Genomic DNA, 21,366 nt, shown 5'->3' on the forward strand with positions numbered 1-21,366 from the left:
CATGTGACAGAGGGACAACAGACTATCAGCAGACCCCAATCTGCTCTCCCACCTGACCTTATCTGTGCCTTCTGGGCATCCCCATCATTGTGGGAATCACTCTCCATCCACCTGACACTTTCACCCATCCCTCCCTCTCTCAGCCCAGGGTCTAGCTGGTCACCTTCCTGTGTCACACCAGGGGACACATGACATTTCTCCCTTCCCTGTTTCCTCTGCTCTCTGCTTCCTCCAGCTGCCCTCCTCATGTTACCTTCCAAGTCACCCTGTCCCAAGTTCTGTCTTAGAGATAAATCCTTAATGAGCAATACTGACTAGAAGCACAGCTTCTGGTCTCACAGCAAATGGAGGGGAGGTCACAGGATGGCGCATCTGTTGTTCCTGTTGGAAACCCAAACCCTGCAGTCTCCCCACAGCCCCTGTGTGTCCGGTCAGTCCTGCTCAGGAAGGGCCCAGCTTTCTCACACCCAGTGTCCTCCTCTATGAAGGTGTGTGTCCCCTTTACAAGCTCCTTTTCACGCACAGTAACCAGAACCAGCTCATGTCCTCTGAGGTCCTCTTGTGGTAACAGATTCCTTCTTTTCTCTATTCCCTGTGTCTTGTCCTCAGCAACACAGAGGTTCCCAGGATCTCCCAGGTTAGGTCTTCTCATGTATTTTCCTTTAGACATGAGTTCACAGAGGAAGACTGATCAGAGTCAGCACACCAGGACCTCTGTCTTTCCTGGAGGGTCATTGTTGCATGGTGGGAACACAGGTTTCACAGAGGCAGGTGAAGCAGAGTCTTGCCATCTATGGGAATGAAGGAGAGATTCTCCCAGAGATCAACAGGGGGCTCTGTAAGACTGTGTCTGGGGGTTTCTGCAGGACAGGGTCTCCTAGCATGGTATGCTGAGTGCCCAGGCTTCAGTGGGGACAGGGAAGCTGTAGCCTCTTTGAAGATGGATAAGTCTGCTTCACCCAGGCCCACCAGAGGGAAACTAGTGTGACAGGAATTCTCCCTACGAAAGGGTTATAGACCTGGAAGTGCACAAGAAGGAGAAGCAGGGGTGGGTCATATTTGCATGAGTAGCCCCTCCTCTCTGAGGACCTTGGACAGGGGATAAGACATGCTAGGGTCAGACCAGTCTCAGCTCTGTGGCGTAAAAGGCTCTGTCACCATGGCCTGGGCCACGGTCCTCCTCATGCTCCTCTGTCACTGCACAGGTAGGGAAAGTCCCCATCGCAAGAGGGTGGCCCCCTAGCCTGAGTTAGATCCTTCTGGCTCAGCTTTTCAACCGCACAAACCCTATCCCTTTTCTTCATTCTGATGTGTTTGTGTTTGCAGGTTCCCTGTCCCAGCCTGTGCTGACCCAACCTCCCTCCCTCTCTGCTTCCCTGGGATCATCAGCCAGACTCACCTGCACCCTGAGCAGGGACATCAATGTTGGTGGTACAAGCATGTTCTGGTACCAGCAGAAGCCCGGAAGCCCTCCCCGTTATTTCCTGTACTACTACTCAGACTCAGATAAGCAGCTGGGACCTGGGGTCCCCAGTCGTGTCTCCGGATCCAAAGATACCTCCACCAATACGGCAATTATGCTCATCTCTGGGCTTCAGCCTGAGGATGAGGCTGACTATTACTGTGCTACAGCTCATGGCAGTGGGAGCAGTTTTCGTTACCCACAGTGTCTCAGACAACAAGGAAGTGAGACAAAAAACCCCTGTACACACAAAGCTTGTCTCTGAGCCTCTTTTATTGAGAAATTTCTTGGGGTTTCCTGTCAGGTATATGCCTGTGGCACTAAGTACAGTGACAGAGACAGATGAGGGGGTGGGACAAAGACCTGGGGCCTTAGGTTCCAAGCGGTGACAGGTGTTTTGAGGTGGTTAATTCCTTCACTGGTGCTAGCAGTAGACCACGTTCTCCAGGGATTCAGGAAGAAATGGGGCCCTGCTGGAATGCTGTCCTTTCCTTACACACAGACCACATAGAGCCTCTTAAATGTTGAACAAAATGTGTATTAATACTAATAAATATTAACAGCACTAATACCATCTCCCTTGTTAAATGTGTTGAAGTGAAGATGATAACCATCCAGAAGGCAGCACACTTCATACTATATATCATTACACATATATGGATAATTTCTTTTTATTTCTTATTTATTTTTTTGACAGAGAAATACACAGCAAGAGAGGTAGTACAAGTAGGGATAGTGGGAGAGGAGAAGCAGGATTTCCACAGAGCAGGAAGCCTGGATGTGGGGCTGCATCCCAGGACCCCAAGATCATGACCTGAGCCAAAGGCAGACACTTAATGACTGAGGTGCCACTCTTTTTATTTCTTTTAAATTTAAAACAAATTTTAAATTTGTTTTATTTTTAAATAATCTCTACACCAAGTGTGGAGCCCAAAATTACAACTCTGAGATCAAGATTCAGTGCCTGAGCCAGCCAAGACCCCTCTATATGCATATTATTAGGACAGAGTGTCACCTAAGTCTTATCCCAGGCCCCAGCCTGTGCCGTTTGCCTCCAAATGAGAAACCAATTAAATAGATTAACTTTCTGGAGAGCCTCCCTTCCCTAACAGAGATTTCACCCCAAAGCAGTGTTTGTTTGCTCCTGGGAACTAACAGTGAACCTAGAGTTCAGAACCCTCATTGTCTAATGCACTGCTTTTGACCTAAAATTCTGTCTCTGGGTCTATTATGTATGAAGCCCTGGCAGCTCAGCTCAAGGATGCTCACAATTTGTGTGGTTGTTGTTGTTGTTTCTTAATATGCGTGTGTGTGCGTCTGTGTGTTTCCGTTTCACTTTAGAGTCAAACACACCATCCCAGAATTCCCAGGGTCTCTCTGATGGGCAGTAATGAATTTCCTGTAAAATAAAAGTGTGCGTGCACACTCTCTCTCTCTCTCTCTCTCTGTCCCTCTCTGTCTCTCTCTGTCTCTCTGTCTCTGTCTCTCTCTCTCTCTATATATATATATAATATATAAAATGTTTGGCCTCATAGGAGGTCTTCTTAAAGCAGGCTCTTAATTTTAAATGAAAACAAAGCAGAGCCTTTACTGTGAGAAAGAGAAATGATTAATTTTAATTTAGTGGCAAATTTACATATGGCTAGAAGATGCGTCTTCCTTTGAAATTTCCAAGTTCAGTTTGGTAATGCTAGAAGCTGCCACCATGATAAAGTCAGGGGGATATGTTTTAAATATTCATCCATCAATAACTCATAGACGAAAATCTGGATGTGGATATCAACAGCGCAGGTTTACGTCATTCTCCAAAGGACACTAGCTTTCAGTGTGTACCAAGTCAATCTTCATTATTTCAACATGCAGCTTGTATTTTCTTTAAAAACACTTTAGTGAGGACAAGATGGCGGGGAAGTGGGAGGAGGCCCCTTTTCAACCTGTACCCTAAAGTGAGCTGATTATCTACCAAAGAACTCTGATCACCCATGAAATCAGCCTGAGGTCAGAATCATACACGTCTGGATCTCTACAGGGGCAAAAGAAGCTAGTGGGCAGGTAAAGCAGAGTGGGAACAGTGGACTGATATCAGAAAATAAACAAAAGGGGGAGGGAGCCACCAGCGGTGACTGGTTGGAAAGTAATACCCCCAATACAGGTGAGAGTGCCCTGTGTCTGGGGACCAGCATTCACTTGGAGACTGGTTGAAAGCACTCCAAAAGAGCAAATGATTGTGGGTGTGTGGGGGGGAATTGAGGGAATCAGGGCAGCTAGGGACAGGGCCTTAAATCCCTGGTCCCAGGACAGCTGCCCATGGTGCTGAGCCAGAGAGAGTGTGGTGGAGAAACCAGGTTTTGGTCCCTAAGCCACCAGCACGCCTGATGATGCGTGGGATCTGGCTCCTGTGAGGGGATGGGAGCCACACCAGATGGCAGAATGTGCGAACCCTGCTATAGAGCCTGAGATGCACACGCCCATCATCCTCCCCTGAGAGAGCTACAAAGGCCCATCCGGCTCCGTTGGATACAGGCCATTGTTTCAGAGCCTAAGACACGTGCACCAAACTATCCCCCCAGAGAGGTCTGCGAAGGCCCAGCCTTCTGTTTTAGACCTGCGCCCCATTCTCAGAGCCTGAGACCCGCGCGACCCACAGCCTCCCTTGAAAGAGGTGCACACAAGCCAGGCACTCTTAGACCCAGAAAGACCAGGCACTCCCAGCCCAGGCCAGTGGGAAAATCTCAGTGTGAGACTGCTGCTTGGAACCTCTCTGTGGTCTGGAGCTGCCCATACAGCTGCCACTGCCGTGGCTTTGGGTACAAGCAAAAGATCCTGCGTCCCCAGGGACCAAGGCTCTGAACTTGCTCTGCCAGCAGCCAAGGGGGAACTTATTTGGGCTCTGCAGCCAAACTGAGCTTCCCTCTGAGAGGGAGATCAGGGTGCACTTTGTTTTCCTCTAAAACTACAAAAACCAAAAAAAGCAGTCAAGGTGAAAGAAATAAAAAGTGAACAAACATAAAAACTGCCAGAGAACAAAAGCCTGAAAAAAAAAGTTTCCTCAGTGTTCATCCCCTTGAAGGGGGCGGGAGGACTTAACTCAGGGAACATCATTCACTGAAAACCCACGTGACAGGCCTCTCCCCCAGAAAAAAAAAAAAAAAAAAAAAAAAAAAAAACCAAGAAAGAAAAAAAAAAGGATGACAAGAGAACAAACACCACTACTTCATAGGAAAACTTTTACTTTTTACCTGTTCCCACTATTCTGGTTCATTTTTTTTTTAAATATATATAATTTTTTAACCTATTTACCATCACAGTGAGCTGTCCAGTATATTAAATACCATAATAACCTTCTAACCTAAACTTTTTGATACATACACCTATGTTTTTCTTTTGCATTTCTATTTCTTAAATTTCTTTTTTTTTATTTTAGTTTAGTTTAGTCTAGTTTATTGCTTTTTATTTTTATTTTCTAATATTCATGTAGAGTTAAACTTCAAAGTAATCCCCTTTCCCCAATCAATACTACCCCTATGGTAAACCAATTTTTAATCCCCCTTTATCTTAGGAAATTTGAGTCCTTTAACAAAGATATCAAGATACATCCAGGAAGAATAAAAAAACAAAAAACAAAAAACAAAAAACAAACAAACAAAAAAAACAAAACTTCCTCACCCACACTGAGAATTATAACCACTCTCCCATCTTTCTCTTCCACCAGTGTTTCTCTGTTCATATGTTTGTCCTGATAGTATATAAATCTTACACTTGGGGTTATTTTTGACAAGGTTCTTCCTTTATTTGCATATATATATATATATTTCTCTTGTCATATACTTTTAACAGTATTTGTATTTGTCTGTTTTTGTTTGTGTACTTCATAAATCCTACCTTGGGGCCCATTCGGGCTGAACCTTCTCTTTCATCTTCCCTTTCTTTCCTGTATCTCTCTCTCTCTCTTTTTATTTTTTTCTTTTTCTTTTCTTTTTTCTCTCATTTGGGTGGGGAATCCTGATTGCTCAGAAGTGTTGCAGGGTGAACCTTGACTGCACCATGGTCAATACATCCAGCTATATCTGTTCAGTCAACTCTCACCAAAATGACTAGGAGGAGGAATGCCCAACCGAAGAAAAATACAGAGGATGGACCTTCTGCAACAGAGCTAATGGCTATCAACATAGACAATATGTCAGAAAGAGAATTCAGGCTAACAATTATGCAGGCAATACCTAGGTTGGAGAAATCCATGGATGACCAAATGGAAATTATTAGGGCTGAACTGAAAACCTCCAGAGAACATGTTTTCAATGTTAGGGAAGAGCTGAAAGCTACCAGGGATGAGGTTTACAATGCTCTCAATGAGTTGCAATCTAATCTAAATTCTATCAAAGCCAGGGTAACTGAGACAGAAGATAGAATTAGTGATCTAGAGAACAAACAGATAGAGAGAAAGGATCAGGAGGAAGCCTGGAATAAAAAGCTTAGAAACCAATAAAACTGAATCAGGAAAATAAATGAATCAGAGAAATGACATGAAGAGTTCCAACATCAGAATTATTGGAATCCCTGAAGGAGAGGAGAAGAAAGAAGTCTAGAAGATATAGTGGAACAAGTTCTTCATGAAAATGTTCCCAATCTCATGAATGGAACCAGTGCTCATGTACAAGAGACTGAACGGTCTTTACCCAAGATTATACATTCTAAAAAAAAAAAAAAAAAAAAACAAAAAACCATCACGACACCTGATAGTCAAATTGAGGAATCATAATTGAAGGTATAATCTCTTGAAAGCCGCTAGGACAAAGAGGCTCCTTACTTACAGATGAAAGCCCATCAGAATAACGCCAGACCTGTCCACAGAGACCTGGCAAGCCAGAAAGGGCTGGCAAGATATATTCAGGGCACTAAATGAGAAGAACATGCAGCCAAGAATACTTTATCCAGCAAGACTGACATTCAAAATGAATGGAGTGATACAGAGTTTCTAAGACCGGCAAGGCTTAAAAGACTATGCAACCACCAAGCTGACACTGCAGGAAAATTAAGGGTGTTCTATAAAAGAGGAAAAATCCTAAGAATAGCATTGAACAGAAATATAGAGACAATCTACAGAAGGAAAGACTTCAAAGTTAACACAATGTCAACAAAAACGTATCTATCAATAATCACTCTCAATGTGAATGGCCTAAATGTGCCCATAAAATGGCACAAGGTTGCAGATTGGATAAAACGACAGGACCCATCCATATGTTGTCTACAGGAGACCCATTTTGAACCTAAAGATACACCCTGACTGAAAGTTAAGGGATGGAGAAGCATCTTTCATGACAATTGGCCTCAAATGAAGGCTGAGGTAGCGATCCTCATATTAGATAAATTAGATTTTAAACTAAAGACTGTAATCAGAGATACAGAAGGACACTACATCATCTTTCAAGGGACTATCCACCAAGAAGATCTAACAATTGTAAATACCTATGCCCCTAATATGGGAGCAGCCAATTACATAAGAAGACTGTTAATCAAGATAAAGAATAATATTGATATGGATACACTAATTGTAGGAGATCTTAACACGTGTCTCAGAATAGACAAATCATCGAAGCAGAAAATCAATAAAGAAACAAGAGCATTGAATGGCACATTGGACCAGCTGGACCTCATAGATATATACAGAACATTCCACCCTAAAACAACAGAATTCTCATTCTTCTCAAGTGCACATGAAACATTCTCAAGAATAGACCACATACTGGGTCACAAATCAGGACTCAAGTGACACCAAAAGACTGAGATGATTCCCTGCATATTCTCAGATCACAATGCTTTGAAACTGGAGCTCAATCACAAGGAACACTTCCAAAGGAACTCAAACACCTGGAAGCAAAAGGCCACCTTACGTAAGAATGCATGGATCAAACAGGAGATCAAAGAAGAACTGAAACAATTCATGGAAAACAATGACAATGAAGACACTTAGGTCCAAAACCTATGGGATACAGCAAAGGCGGTCCTAAGGGGGGAATACATAGATATCCATGACTCCCTCAAAAAAATTGAAAAATCCAGAACACAGCAGCTGTTTCTACACCTTAAAGAACTGGAGAATCAACAACAAATCAAACCAACTCCACACATCAGAAGGGAAATCATCAAGATTAGAACTGAGATCAATGAGGTAGAAACCAGAGAGAGTAAAAAAGTATGAATGAAAATAGAAGCTGTTTTTTTGAAAGAATCAGTAAGATCGATAAGCCAATGGCCACACTAATCCAAAAGAAAAGAGAGAAAGCCCAAATTCATAAAATTAGGAATGAAAAGGGAGAGATCACAACTAACACCAAGGAAGTAGAAACCATCATCAGAAGTTATTATCAACAGTTATATGCCAATAAGCTTAGCAACCTAGATGAAATGGATGCATTCTTGGAAAACTATAAACTCACAAAATTGAACCAGGAAGAAGTCGGCAACCTGAATAGACCTATATCTAGTAACGAGATTGAAGCAGTGATAAAAAACCTCACAAAAACAAGAGCCCAAGACCTGACGGATTTCCTGGGGAATTCTACCAAACTTTCAAAGACAGAAAAAACAAACAAACAAACAAACAAAAAAAAAACTATTCTTCTGAAGCTATTTCAAAAAAATTGAAGCAGAAGGAAATCTTCTAGACTCTTTCTATGAAGCCAGCATTACCTTGATTCCCAAACGTGGCAAAGACCGTACCAAAAAGAATTTCTGACCAATATCACTGATGAATATGGATGCTAAGATTCTCAAAAAATTCCTAGAAAACAGATCCAATGGCACATTAAAAAGATTATCCACCATGACCAGGTGGGATTCATCCCTGGGCTACAAGAATGGTTCAACATTCGCAAATCAATCAATGTGATACAACAAATTAATATAGGAAAAGAGATGGACCACATGGTCCTCTCAATTGATGCAGAAAAATTATTTGACAAAATCCAGCATCCGTTCCTGATTGAAACACTTCAAAGTATAGGGATAGAGGGAACATTCCTGAACTTCATCAAATCTATCTATGAAAGACACATAGCAAATATCATCCTCAATGGGAAAAAGCTTGCAGCCTTCCCGTTGAGATCAGGAACAAGACAAGGATGCCCACTCTCACCACTCTTGTTCAACATAGTATTAGAAGTCCTAGCAACAGCAATCAGACAACAAAGAGAAATAAAAGGTGTCCAAATTGGCAATGAAGAAGTCAAACTCTCTCTCTTCGCAGATGACATAATTCTTTGTATGGAAAACCCAAAAGACTCCATCCCCAAACTACTAGAACTCATACAGCAATTCAGCAACATGGCAGGATAAAAAGTCAATGTACAAAAATCAGTGGCTTTCTTATGCACTAACAATGAAAATACAGAAAGGGAAATTAGAGAATCAATTCCATTTACTATAACACCAAGAACCATAAGATACCTGGGAATAAACCTAACCAAAGAGGTAAAGGATCTCTACTCAAGGAACTACAGAACATTCATGAAAGAAATTAAAGAAGGCACAAAAAGATGGAAGACCATTCCATGCTCTTGGATCGGAAGAATAAACATTGTTAAAATATCTATACTGACTATAGCAATTTATACTTTTAAAGCTATTCCGACCAAAATTCCACCGGCATTTTTCAAAAAGCTGGAGCAAATAATCTTAAAATTTGTATGGAATCACAAGAGACCCCGAATTGCTAAGGAAATTTTGAAAAACAAACTAAAACGAAGGGCATCACGTTACCTGATTTCAAGTTTTATTACAAAGCTGTGGTCACCAAGACTGCATGGTACTGGCATAAAAACAGACACATAGACCACTAGAACAGATTAGAGAGCCCAGATATGGACCTTCAATTCTATGGGCTAAAAATCTTGGACAAAACATGAAAAAATATATAGTGGAAAAAAGACAGTCTCTTCAATAAATGGTGCTGGGAAAACTGGCAGCTATATGTAGAAGAATGAAACTCGACCATTCTCTTACACCGTACACAAAAAGATAAACTCAAAATGGATAAAGGACCTCAACGTGAGACAGGAATCCATCAGAATCCTAGAGGAGAACATAGGCTGTAATCTCCTCCATATCAGCCACAGCAACTTCTTTCAAGATATGTCTCCAAAGGCAAAGGAAACAAAAGCGAAAATAAACTTTGGGACTTCATCAAGATCAAAAGCTTCTGGACAGCAAAGGAAACAGTCAAACAAACAAACAAACAAAAATAAAGAGGCAACCCACGGAATGGGAGAAGATATTTGCAAATGACAGTACAGACAAAAGGTTGATATCTAGGATTTATAATGAACTCCTCAAACTCAACACACACAAAACAGACAATCCTATCATAAAATGGGCAGAGACACTTCTCCAAAGAAGATATACAAATGGCTATGAGACACATGAAAAAATGTTCATCATCAGTAGCCATCAGGGAGATTCAAATTAAAACCACATTGAGATATCACCTTACACAAGTTAGAATGGCCAAAATTAACAAGACAGGAAACAACATGTGTTGGAGGGAATGTGGAAAAAGGGGAACTCTCTCCCACTGCTGGTGGGAATGCAAGTTGGTGCAGCCTCTTTGGAGAAAAGTGTGGAGATTCCTCATAAAATTAAAAATAGAACTTCCCTATGACCCTGCCATTGCACTCCTGGGTATTTACCCCAAAGATACGGATGTTTTGAAAAGAAGGGCCATCTGTACCCCAATGTTTATAGTAGCATTGGCCATGGTCGCTAAACTGTGGAATGAACCAAGATGCCCTTCAACGGACGAATGGATAAAGAAATTGTGGTGCATATATACTATGGAGTATTATGCCTCCATCAGAAAGGATGAATACCCAACTTTTGTAGCAACATGGACAGGACTGGAAGAGATTATGCTGAGTGAAATAAGTCAAGCAGAGAGAGTCAAGTATCATATGGTTTCATTTATTTGTGGAGCATAACAAATAGCATGGAGGACAAGGGGAGTTAAAGAGGAGAAGGGAGTTGAGGGAAATTGGAAAGGGAGGTGAACCATGAGAGACTATGGACTCTGAAAAACAATCTGAGGGGTTTGAAGTTGTGGGGGGGTGGGAGGTTGGTGTGCTAGTTGGTGGGTATTAAAGAGGGCACGGATTGCATGGAGCACTGGGTGTGGTGAAAAATAATTAATACTGTTATGCTGAAAAAACAAACAAACAAAAAACAACACTTTAGTGAGGAGTGTTAAGAATTGTAATAGCATGGATGACATGGGGAGATAGAGATGAAAAGGGAGTTGGGGGAAATTGGAAGGGGAAGTGAACCATGAGAGACTATGGACTCTGCAAAACAATCTGAAGGGGTTTGAAGGGGCTGGGGGTGGGAGGTCGTGGTACCAAATATTGGGTATTATAGAGGGCATGCATTGCATGGAACACTCGGTGTGGTGCAAAAATAATGAATACTTTTATGCTGAAAATAAATAAAAAATTAATTTAAAAAAAGAAGTGTACATATTGCAATGAACACTGGGTGTTATACCCAAACAATGAGTCATGGAACACTACTTCAAAAATGAATGAAGTACTATAGGATGAATAATATCAAATAAATAAATAAATACATAAAATTTAAAAAAAATCATATTTTGTGTATTTCCAGTGGACAGATGGATTTCATGTTTATGTTCTATGTCCATTCCATCATGGGAAAATTGCTGGCAGTCTTTATATTTTTTGGTCATTTTTGTTTCCATTTTAATATACATATAGGAATGTTTCATTCTCTACTTAACATCTTTCATGCAACTCTGTATAACCCATGAATCTTCTTTAGTAATATTGCTTGGATTGAAAAAGAGAAGTAGATTGTTTTTGTTCTGATTTTTAACATTTTAGAGTCCTTTATATATTCTGTGTTCCTATTGAGATTAAATTAAAAAAGAGAGAGAGAATTAAAGTAATATTCCTTCTATCTGCTACTCCAATTGTTCACAGTCATATGATAGAAGAGAACCAGTGTTGCCAAAATTCATGTTGGTGCAAAGACACCCTTGTCCTGTTGATTTTTAATTAAAGGGAAATTAAAGCTTGGACTTAAGGCAAGAAATAATCACTGGGAAATTACCATGCCTTAGGACTCAGATATCAATCCATGAAACTGGAGAATGAAATTCTCATTAAGAATAAGGAAATATGCAAGGGGACATGCATTGCCCAGTTCTTGCAGGCAACAGAAGGAAACAGGAGGGAAGGAAGGAAGGGAGGAACAAAGGGTTGAAGGGAGAGAGGGAGGAAGGGAGGGAGGAAAGAAAGAAAGAGAATTTCCCTAATCAACAACTCACACAATATCATCTGTCTTTCCAGATTCTGTTCATTGAGGTCACATTCCTGACTTGGAGATACCTCTCCAGGGGCCCCATGCCGTTCTTTCCCAAGACCACCATGAAGTCCCTGCTTCTGTGCCCCATGACCCCTGGGCTGACCTTGACTGCCACTATCAGATCTCCAAGCCTGGAGGAAAGAAGGGGAGGGGAGGAGCTGTCAGGTGGGTGTGTTGGGTCAGAACTTCTGGATCCACAGAACTGGCGAGAATAAATGCTACAACAGTTCATCTCTGTGTGGGTCCCAGAGCACCCTGTCGGACCTCTCCTTTCCATTTTCCCTCTCTGTAGAGGATCCAGCCACAGGGATCTTGTGCACATTATAGGGTCTCCTGGGATTTTTCTGGGTACAAGGAAATCTCTTCTAAGGACCCTGCAGAGGATGAGCATTTATGGAAGCCTTACTTCCTGGGAGGAGCTGGATTCTCAGCTGTGACCACAGGGATTCCCTGGCATAATGGCACTGCCCAATGTCATCCACACACATTTCACTGATTATCACCTCTACCTGCTGTTTATGTCATCCCATCCTCACACAGGTGTGCCCCCTTCTTCCTCACAGTCTCTAAACCTCACAGTTAAGACTCATTTTAGTCCCTCTTTCCTTCTACTGGAAGATACAGGAGGACATGAGTCCTGTTGGATCACCTCCTAAGCATGTCTGATATGTTCTTTCTTTATTTTCCCATTTATTGTCCTGCCATGGATTTTTCATGCGCACCTATTCTCCTCTTGTCTGATGTGCTTCTATGTATTCATAAGATGTCTGGTCATACACACAGTATAATGCATCTCATTTCCCTTATCGTATCTCCACTGCCCCATGGATAATGATTTGCTAAGGGGTCTTCCCCATGGTCCTCTCCACCCCAAAGACCCTCGGGGCCACTGTCACATGGTACTCTTTTCATGTGAAGGACTATGTCTGCTATCCCACAGGCCTGTTTCATTTAAAGGAGGTAGAGAATTTAAAATGATATTTCAAGCCTCCTCCATAGCCGCTGAATTTTAGAGTAAAGCCAAGCTATCGATAGACAATGATTTGTGAGAATGTAGATATGTTTTATTTTTATATTTTATGGTGGTGATGGTGCTCACAAGGTACATTCTCTTAGATTTACGAGGCCATTATGGAGACAACACATTCTTTCTAAATCTGTAAAGTTCAACTAGTACTTATTTCATTACATCTAGAAGCCCACACAATTGGACAATGACTTTAGCAGTTTTTCATGTAATTGGTCCATTTGTATCATCAGGTGATTCAGTGCCTAGGCAATTTAAACTCCATATATTATTTTCACGTTTTTTTAAAAGATTTTATTTATTTATTTATTTATTTGACAGAGATTGTAAGTAGGCAGAGAGGTGGGCAGAGAAAGAGAGGAAGAGAAGCAGGCTCCCTGCTGAGCAGAAATCCTAATGTGGGGCTGGATCCCAGTGTCCTGGGATCATGACCTGAGCTGAAGACAGAGGCTTTAACTCCCTGAGCCACCCAGGGACCCCCATATTGTTTTTTCTTTAAAAAAATAAATTATTTTAGATAATTAATCATCCTGATTCCTGAAGAAGTAATTAAAATGAAATGTTAAACTTGTATGTGTGGAACAAAATAATGCTCATCAATGAAATAAGATTTTAATGGACAATAGATCTAAAATAGTCATTTATGCAATCTAAAATTGGACTTTCAACATGTCTTTATGCTATATTCTAGCAAATATTTCAGAAAAGAATGAAGTACACATAATCTTTCTTATCACAGTCAAAGTAATTAAATATTTTATTATTCTCCACCTGCCTGTTATGCATTTCAAAATGTACTGTGGTTGACCAGCAGGCTCCTACCATGAAGAATGTCATCAGCAGGAGCCAGGTATGTCAATGACACCTGTTTTCTGGACCTGCAGCCGTCATGTTCCAGAATAATTATTTTCCCTTCTTAGTTTGTGCCCTGAGCCCCTTGTGAAAGGCATTGAGTTGTGTGCTTCACATGTAACAAGAGGTGTCTCTGCCATCCATTTACCAGGTCTGTCAGCCTAGGTGTCTGTATATGCACGTCTGCACACATCTGAGGACATTTGCAGGTGCTGTGCATGGGTCTCGTCCCCAGGCTCCAGACCCACTGGCACTTCATGCAGACAATCAAGGTCTGAGACGGAGTTCCTCTGGAAGTGAGCCCTTCTTTAGGGACACCCAAGGGTCTTTGCAGACTCAGAACTGGGCAAAGATTAGATTCTATGTTAATCCTAACATGTTCATGTGCTTCTTCCTCTGCATCCTTTTCCCTAGCCATTCCCCACTCTGTGGAGGGCAGGAGGAGAGTAACCCTCAGACAGGTCCACCTGCAAGCCCCTTCTGATGGCCTTTGAGCTTTTGGGCTACTCCAGGTTTGGGGGGCTGGATGTGCATGAGGAGACACTGCTCAGGGATGGGGGTGCCAATCAGAGAGACTGAGATAGGTCCCAGCAGATCTGTAGATATCAGAGTGAATAGCTTAGAGTTGATTGCATCTTGGCCTGGACCTGTCCCTTCCCCATGCTGCCCAGATTCTGCACAGGAGAAAGCCATCATGCAGCAGGAGACTAACCTTCTCTCTCCTCATATGCTAAGGTATCTCCTCATGGGATATATCTGAAGCAGACACATGCACATGCCATGTCCCTGAACTACCAGCGCTCAGCCTCCTGGGTTCCTCTTCATACCTCCTTCTATACCTAATATGAATGCAATGATCCTGAATCCAAGAACCATGCTGGGGACAGTGGTGGTGGCAGCTCCATGGCCTGGCCAGTTCTCGTCATGACACAGCCCCTCTTGTCAGCTGAGTCCTCAGCAGGGTTGTGGACACATGTGGTAAATCTTCTGTCTCCCTGAGTGACACCAATGCCTACTCAGGAGGACTGCAATGGAAATATGGAGCACTCAGATTGGGTCCTAACTGGGGACGTCACTCTGGGACAAAAGGTCAAGTCTGCTATAGTTAAGACATTATGAACCTTTTAGTACACTGACAAAATTCTCTGATTGTCTCATTCCCTGTGAGGTGGCACCTCTCATTCTGAAAGTCACACAGTGAGCTCCAGGGACACTTACAGAGGTTAAGAATGTCAGGAGATCAATGGTTAGGAACATGGAAAACCTGAAGGCAGATGGTCCATGAGCTTGAGCTGGTCAGCTAGAAGAGAGAACTGGTGATGTCGAGAGGTCACACTCCTTGGCCACCAAATATAGGGGAGACAGTGGTGTTTGCCCTGGGCCTCTATGGCCCATGGGTGAGAGCCACATGGAGGTGCCTTAAATCCTGTCCCGGAGAGCATCCTCAGGTATAGAATACTGTCCTCAACAAGCATTTGTTTTGTAGGGGTGTCCTGAATTACCCACAAACCTGACTCTGAAAATTAGGCTTGTTATCAATCATGGGGATGTTGATCAATGAGTTATTGTTAATAAATGCACTCATTTCTGTCCTATGTTGGCATGGACAAAGTCCATGACACAGATAAGGTCTGTGCCAGCAGTGTGTGGAGACAGCATAGATCTTTCTCATGATGACCTTGCTTTTTCTGACAGATTTCAAACTCTTGTCCATCACCCATTGTCTTTCTCTGACCACAAAATCTCCTCAGAGGAAGCACATACTGCTTTCTGACAAGAAGTCAGAGCCCATAATATGCCATTTAGTCTCTTCTGCCTGCTTGACCAGCATTATTCCAAGGTGGGCTTCTCATCCATATGAACATGTAAGACACCTGAGCACTGCAACTGCCCCTCAGAACAATGTATTACTTAAAATATAACCCCCGGGAAATTTTACTAGTTACCAAGCACATTTAGATACAGTCTTAAGAAAAACAGATACTGCAACAGGCCTCTGGGGGAGAGGAAGGTATGTGGCCTTGAAGCTGAGCAGCTGGGAATGCCCAGCTCGCTCAGGGCGGAACACTGCCTGCTTCATTTTTCTGTTATCTCCCCTTTCCCCCCTGAAGAGCACCTGTGGCTACTTGATAAGTCCTTTGAATGTGCTTGTTCAACTATAAACTTTATACTGCTTGTACAGACATATTTTGTCCTCCTTGTTTATCTACAAGGCATATGACTAATATTTGACCTTCATGGACTCTTCTGTGGGTTACTGTTTCTATCTAATAAAAGCGAGACTGAGGAGTTGCTCGGGGCAGCAGTCTTTTCGACTGTTGTCCCCTGATCCCTTTCTCTTCCAGCTGACTTGTTTGTGTCTAATTCTTCTCCCGTTCACTGACTGGAAGCCGCAGAGCACATGAAGCCTTGTGAGGGCGTGCAGCTTCCATAAGAGGTGGGCATGTTGTGACCCTTCATTTTCTGGTGAATTGGACCCAGGTAAAAATCCTCCCCATCTTGGCCAATACAAAGCCCAGATAAGGCCATCTATGGCTCTGGGAAGTCACTGGGACCCACTGAAGAACATGACATGAGCCCAGAGTTTGCATAGGAGGGGTATTGGGCAGTGGGGATTTGGTTTAGGAGGGTCTGAGAGCATGGAGATCAAGGCTTCCTCCCACACACGAAGCAGACAGAATTCCACTGGAGCTCTCAAGGCTTTAGGCCATGATGAAGTGTTTTCCCATGACCAGAAGGGGACGCTGTGGAATGGTTCTGAAGTCTTTACCAAGCTGCTCAGTAGGACAATTCAAGCAAAGGAGCCTGGGATTGGAGGCTGGGTTCTAGACTCCCTGATGGGGACTCAGCATCTGTGTCCTCTCAGACCTGGCAGACTCCTCTGAGTAGGGACCTGTGTGTGGTCTCAACAGGTGTTTTCTCTCAGGGTTCTCCCAAAGACTGGAGCCAACTTGTATAATCCTATGTGTACTGAGTTGAGCTCCAGCACTAGGGCTCTAGGAGGGGCTGGACAGTCACTGGATGGACCCCAGGTGTATGGACAGCCCCTCCTGTGACAGAGGGTGGGTGAGAAAAGGAAGCCTCAGGCAGCCTAACCCCTTTGGGGGATTCGAGGCTATGTCACCATGGCCTGGATTTTTAAATCTTTGTCACACTCTCTCATCGCACAAGGAAGGACTAGCCCCAGGGACACAGAGCAACCTGTCAGACTATGTCAGCCACTCTACCTTGGTGGTTTGTGGACATTTAATCTGGCCCCTGTTCCAACACCCATAAATGTGTTTGTCAATTCGTTGTCCAAGCCAATGCTGAGTCAGCTACCTTCACTCTCTGCATCTCTGGGTTGATCAGAAGGACTCACATGCACCCATGAAGTGTCTTCAGTGTGGGGACTTCTGCCTTATCCTTGTTCCAGTAGCTGCCCGGAAGCCCTCCTGAGCTTCTGCTGAGGTGCTACTCAGACTCAACAGGTCTCTGGGATCTTCAGCCACTTCTCTGGATCCAAGGATACCTTGGCCCATGCAGGGCTTCTGCTCATCTCTGGGCTGAATCATGAGGATGAGACTGACGCTCACTGGGCTACAGATCATGGCTGTGGGGGCAGCTTTCATTCCTCACAGTGTCTCAGATAAGGAGGAAGTGAGATGAAGACCCTTGAGCCAATGGACCTGGGCTTCAGACTACTATCAAAGAGAAACATATCTGTTGGAATATCTCTTCTTGGACACAACAGAAATACCCAGGTTATGTCTTCAAGGTGACACATTGCAGGGCATTCCCAAAAGACAGGGACAGATGAGGTATCAGAGCCCAACTGCATATTCCTACTGGGTCTGGGGAAGATGGACAGAAATTAACACTGTCTTCTCCTGAACATGCTGCCCCTTGAATATTCATCCACAATCAGTTCTATCACCTTATTCCAAAAAGTGTGACCTCCTGTTACTGCTGATGTATCCATCCCCCCAGTGCTTGATTGTGCTGCCCCCACTTTGGGAAATATTGGGGATGTTGAATTATTTCTCCACTTGAACGGCATCTCTTGCTTTCTTGATCTGTATCTAAGTCTCTGGCTGTCTGGAAACTGGTTACTTTCTTCCAACCAGAGGGGAGCATCCATTGGGGTTGGACACTGTACTTCCTGGGGCTCAAGGTTGGGATGGGGTGGGGTCCCCTTCCCCTCTTCAGATATTGCCAGGATGTTCCAGAATCCCCACAGGACTTGCATGTGTCTTGGGATTGGACAGAACATGGCCAGAGCCCAGCAGCGGTTTAGGAAATTGGAGAGGGGAGGGTGGCAGGTAGAAAGGAGCCCTCCCTCCTCTAGATGCTGAGGGTGTGCTGGCCACTTGTAACACTGGACTTGCTGGCTGGTGCTGTGTCTGAGGCTTGGCTGGGTCCTGCTTGTGAGCTTCCACCCGTCAGAGACCCACCCAGAGACCCATACAGTGTGGCACTGAGGAGGCTGGGCTCATCTGGCTATAGGTGTTGTGGTGTGGGGTCCACTTAGGACTGCGTGCAGGGCCTGCCAGGCCTGAGGTTCACTCCAGCTTTTGTTCTCTCAACGTAGTTATATCACCCTGGGGTTGAGGTAAGTTACAGCCACCTCCATTAATGTCAATTATAACAAAATCCTTGTCAGCCAGTCTGCTCTCCCTCAAACACAATTCTTCTCTAGCATGGCCCAAGGACCTGTAGGACTGCAGTTGGAGATGTAGCAGCAAGTATAAAGGAGTTCTCCTGGGTCAGGCTGGCATGAGGTGGGGTAAGGGCCCCTGGGACTTGGGCTCCTTGGCAGGCCATGGCGCTGGCAGTGGCCTGTTCCCCCTCACAGCCCTCCAAGGGCTGCAGGTTTGGTGAAGTAGAAGATGTAGGATTTCCTTGGCTTCTTCTGGCCCGTGTATCCTGGGGTCCCAGCCTCCCTCGGTCCCTCTGGGCTCTGCCTGATGTGGGGGGACAACAGGGAGACAGACCAGGGTGTGGTGGGAAAGGCAATTAGGGTGGCTGTCAGGAGAGTTCCTTGACCACTAGGACAAACCCCACGCCCCAGCAGGGGCAGAAAATATGGAGGTGGCTCTGTTGTGGTGGAGGAAGGGCATGCAGTGCAGTAACCAGGGGCAGGCATGAGTCCACAGGTACATTTATGCACATGTATGTGAGTGCACAGGGATGGGACCCCTGCTGCTTCTCTCTGCCTGGGCAGGGCCAGATGGTGCACTGGAAAGGGTTTTCAATGAATTTGATGACCTCAGGTACTGGGCCAAGTGCTAGAGATCTCCCCTAAGGGCAGGGCCTGGAGAAGACATCCTTCCTGCCCAGAGTTTGACAGAATCCTGTGCCAGGGCCTGGGGGCCTACCTTATGTGGTGAGAAGACAGCAGGACAGATGCTGGGAGAAGAACTTGGAGACCTCGTGGTGATCCCACGTCAATTGTTCAGCTACAACTCCTCCAGTTCCTGTGGGTGCAACAGGCCCCATCATCCTATGGATGTCAGCAGCCGGGAGCCTGCCAGACACAAGAGATGCCATCTCCTTCTGGCCAGGAGCTAATGAAGTCTGCAGCCCCGCACCTGGAAGAACTATCACAGGTAGAGGCTGCAGACAGATGACATGGTGGGAAAATAGGTGAGGCCAGTATCTGTGATGTGCTCACACCCTGGAATGTGGGGGTAATTTATTTAATTATTTGTTTGCTTGTTTTATTTTAGGAAATAACTTTCCCTCAGAGAAGTTATGGTTCATTGCCTTTTAACTTCCAGTGTTATTCTTGAGGGGTTAAAAAACCTCTCTGACTTTTAAAAATATTTTATTTATTTGTCAGAGAGAGAGAGAGAGAGCACAAACAAGGGGAACAACAGACAGAGGAGAAGCCAGCTCTGCAGCAGCAAGGAGCCCAATATTGACAGTAACCCTGGCGACAAACACAATCTCCTCTCTCTGAACCAGCTACACTTGAGCTTGGACCAGATTCTATATACTCTCCCTGACAACACCACACACACATTCCTCTTCTTCTGCTTCTCCCATGTCCCTCAAGCTTCAGTCCCTCCCTCTGGCTCTTTGGTCTGAAGTCCATCTCCATGTCAGGATTGCAGAGAAAAATGCAAATGCTTTTGGTGTAGTTCCCAGTCTCCAGGGTCCATCGCTGGGGAGGAGAATATCTAGAAAATATAGCTGCATGGAACACTTCATATTCTCCATCTTGTTTTTGTCACTTTAGAAAACCTGGACTTCTGATTCAGGGATTTGTGAAAAAGGTCTGATACCACATCAGTCCTCATTGCCTAAATAAATCCTTCCCATGGAGAATGTAAGACCCCAGTCTCAGTGCTGCTCCCCTAGAGCTCAGAACCCCTGTGGATGTGGGACACAATCCCCTGTGCTCTTTAGGCTGGGCTATGACTCCCTCAGTCATCCCTGTGACATCTCCATAGAAGTTGTGCCTCTGCTAAGACTCCATTGTCCCAATCCAAGTCCTCAGGGCTGTGACATCAGAGACACTTATCTCCAACTCTCCTCCACTCAGATGTGGGAATTTGGACAGACAATTCTAGGTTTGGTTGGTCTTGGGTAATAGAATTTCCTTCTTCTAGTCATGGGTGGCTGAGTGAGAAATTCCTCTGTTCTGAACTTGCAGAACAAAAGGCACAGGGTTTACAGCTATGCCCACCCGAGTCCAGTCTGATGCCAAATATTTCCTTCCTGTGGGCGCTGTCTGTGTTTGGTAATTCTATCTCTGAGATGGCTCTGAAGTTCATAGGAATGGCTTCTTCTTGGATTTCACTGTGTACCACATCAACTTTTTACCTGCAGGACCAGGCCCATTATATAAAACTCATGATGATGATGATGATGATGATGATGATGATGATGATAATATAATCAAATGATTTTAGAAAGAAGTTTATAGGTTCCTATTCAGCTGAAAATAAAAGACATTTATTTTCTATTATTTTTCCATCTATGCTTTCAGCCCTAAATTCCAACCACTTTTTTACCACAACAAACAGGTCTGACAAAAGTACACTACTCATTGTACTTGCAACTTCTCCTTGTCATTGTTCCTGAGTTAAAATCAATCTGACTGAGTTAATTTTGGACAAACTAACCTGCATCCATTTCAAGTGCACACCTGGCAAAGTGATTACTAATAAATAAAATGGGTCATTCCATTGTTGTGACATCTGCAGTGTCACTCCTTTCCCCCTAGAACCTCCTGCAGTTTTCCCCTTTCTGTTCTGAGGTCAGAGACACACAGCCTCACGTGTCAGGGCTCCTGCAGACTAGTGTCTGTGCTGGGAGGGCAGATCCTAGGAGGGAAACACTGTCCACAGTGTGTGGAGAACTGTTGTTTCAAACAGGTAAATATGGTAACTGATGACTAGGAAGGCATGTCAGGATTTCTTCCCACAACTTAGAGAGAAGACTCCATTTCCTCAGTGCTTCCCTTGGAAAATGTGGAGGATTCCCATAACAGAAAAGGCTTAGCATTCTGTAGAGAAGGGGCCTTGTGTCCTTTGGGTCCCATTGCTGTTCTGAGCTTCATCCTGATCTAAGGGGAGTTTGTAAAATGACACCATTTGAGCTCTGACCCATGAAAGCCATGGACAGACTCACTCTGAGGCGTCTAACTAGAGGATGATGTCTGTCCTGT

General features: G+C 44.0%; 1 gene segment (V, D, J or C); it reads left to right on the forward strand.

Moving 5' to 3' along the window:
• Positions 1 to 1,142: 1,142 nt before the first annotated feature.
• On the forward strand, positions 1,143 to 20,602 carry LOC132023767 (probable non-functional immunoglobulin lambda variable 11-55). The segment is given in 3 exon segments: positions 1,143 to 1,205; positions 1,327 to 1,686; positions 20,526 to 20,602. Coding segments are annotated over 3 exon segments (483 nt in total).
• Positions 20,603 to 21,366: the final 764 nt, after the last annotated feature.

The sequence above is a fragment of the Mustela nigripes genome, chromosome 8, assembly GCF_022355385.1.
Source record: "Mustela nigripes isolate SB6536 chromosome 8, MUSNIG.SB6536, whole genome shotgun sequence".
Taxonomy (NCBI): domain Eukaryota; kingdom Metazoa; phylum Chordata; class Mammalia; order Carnivora; family Mustelidae; genus Mustela; species Mustela nigripes.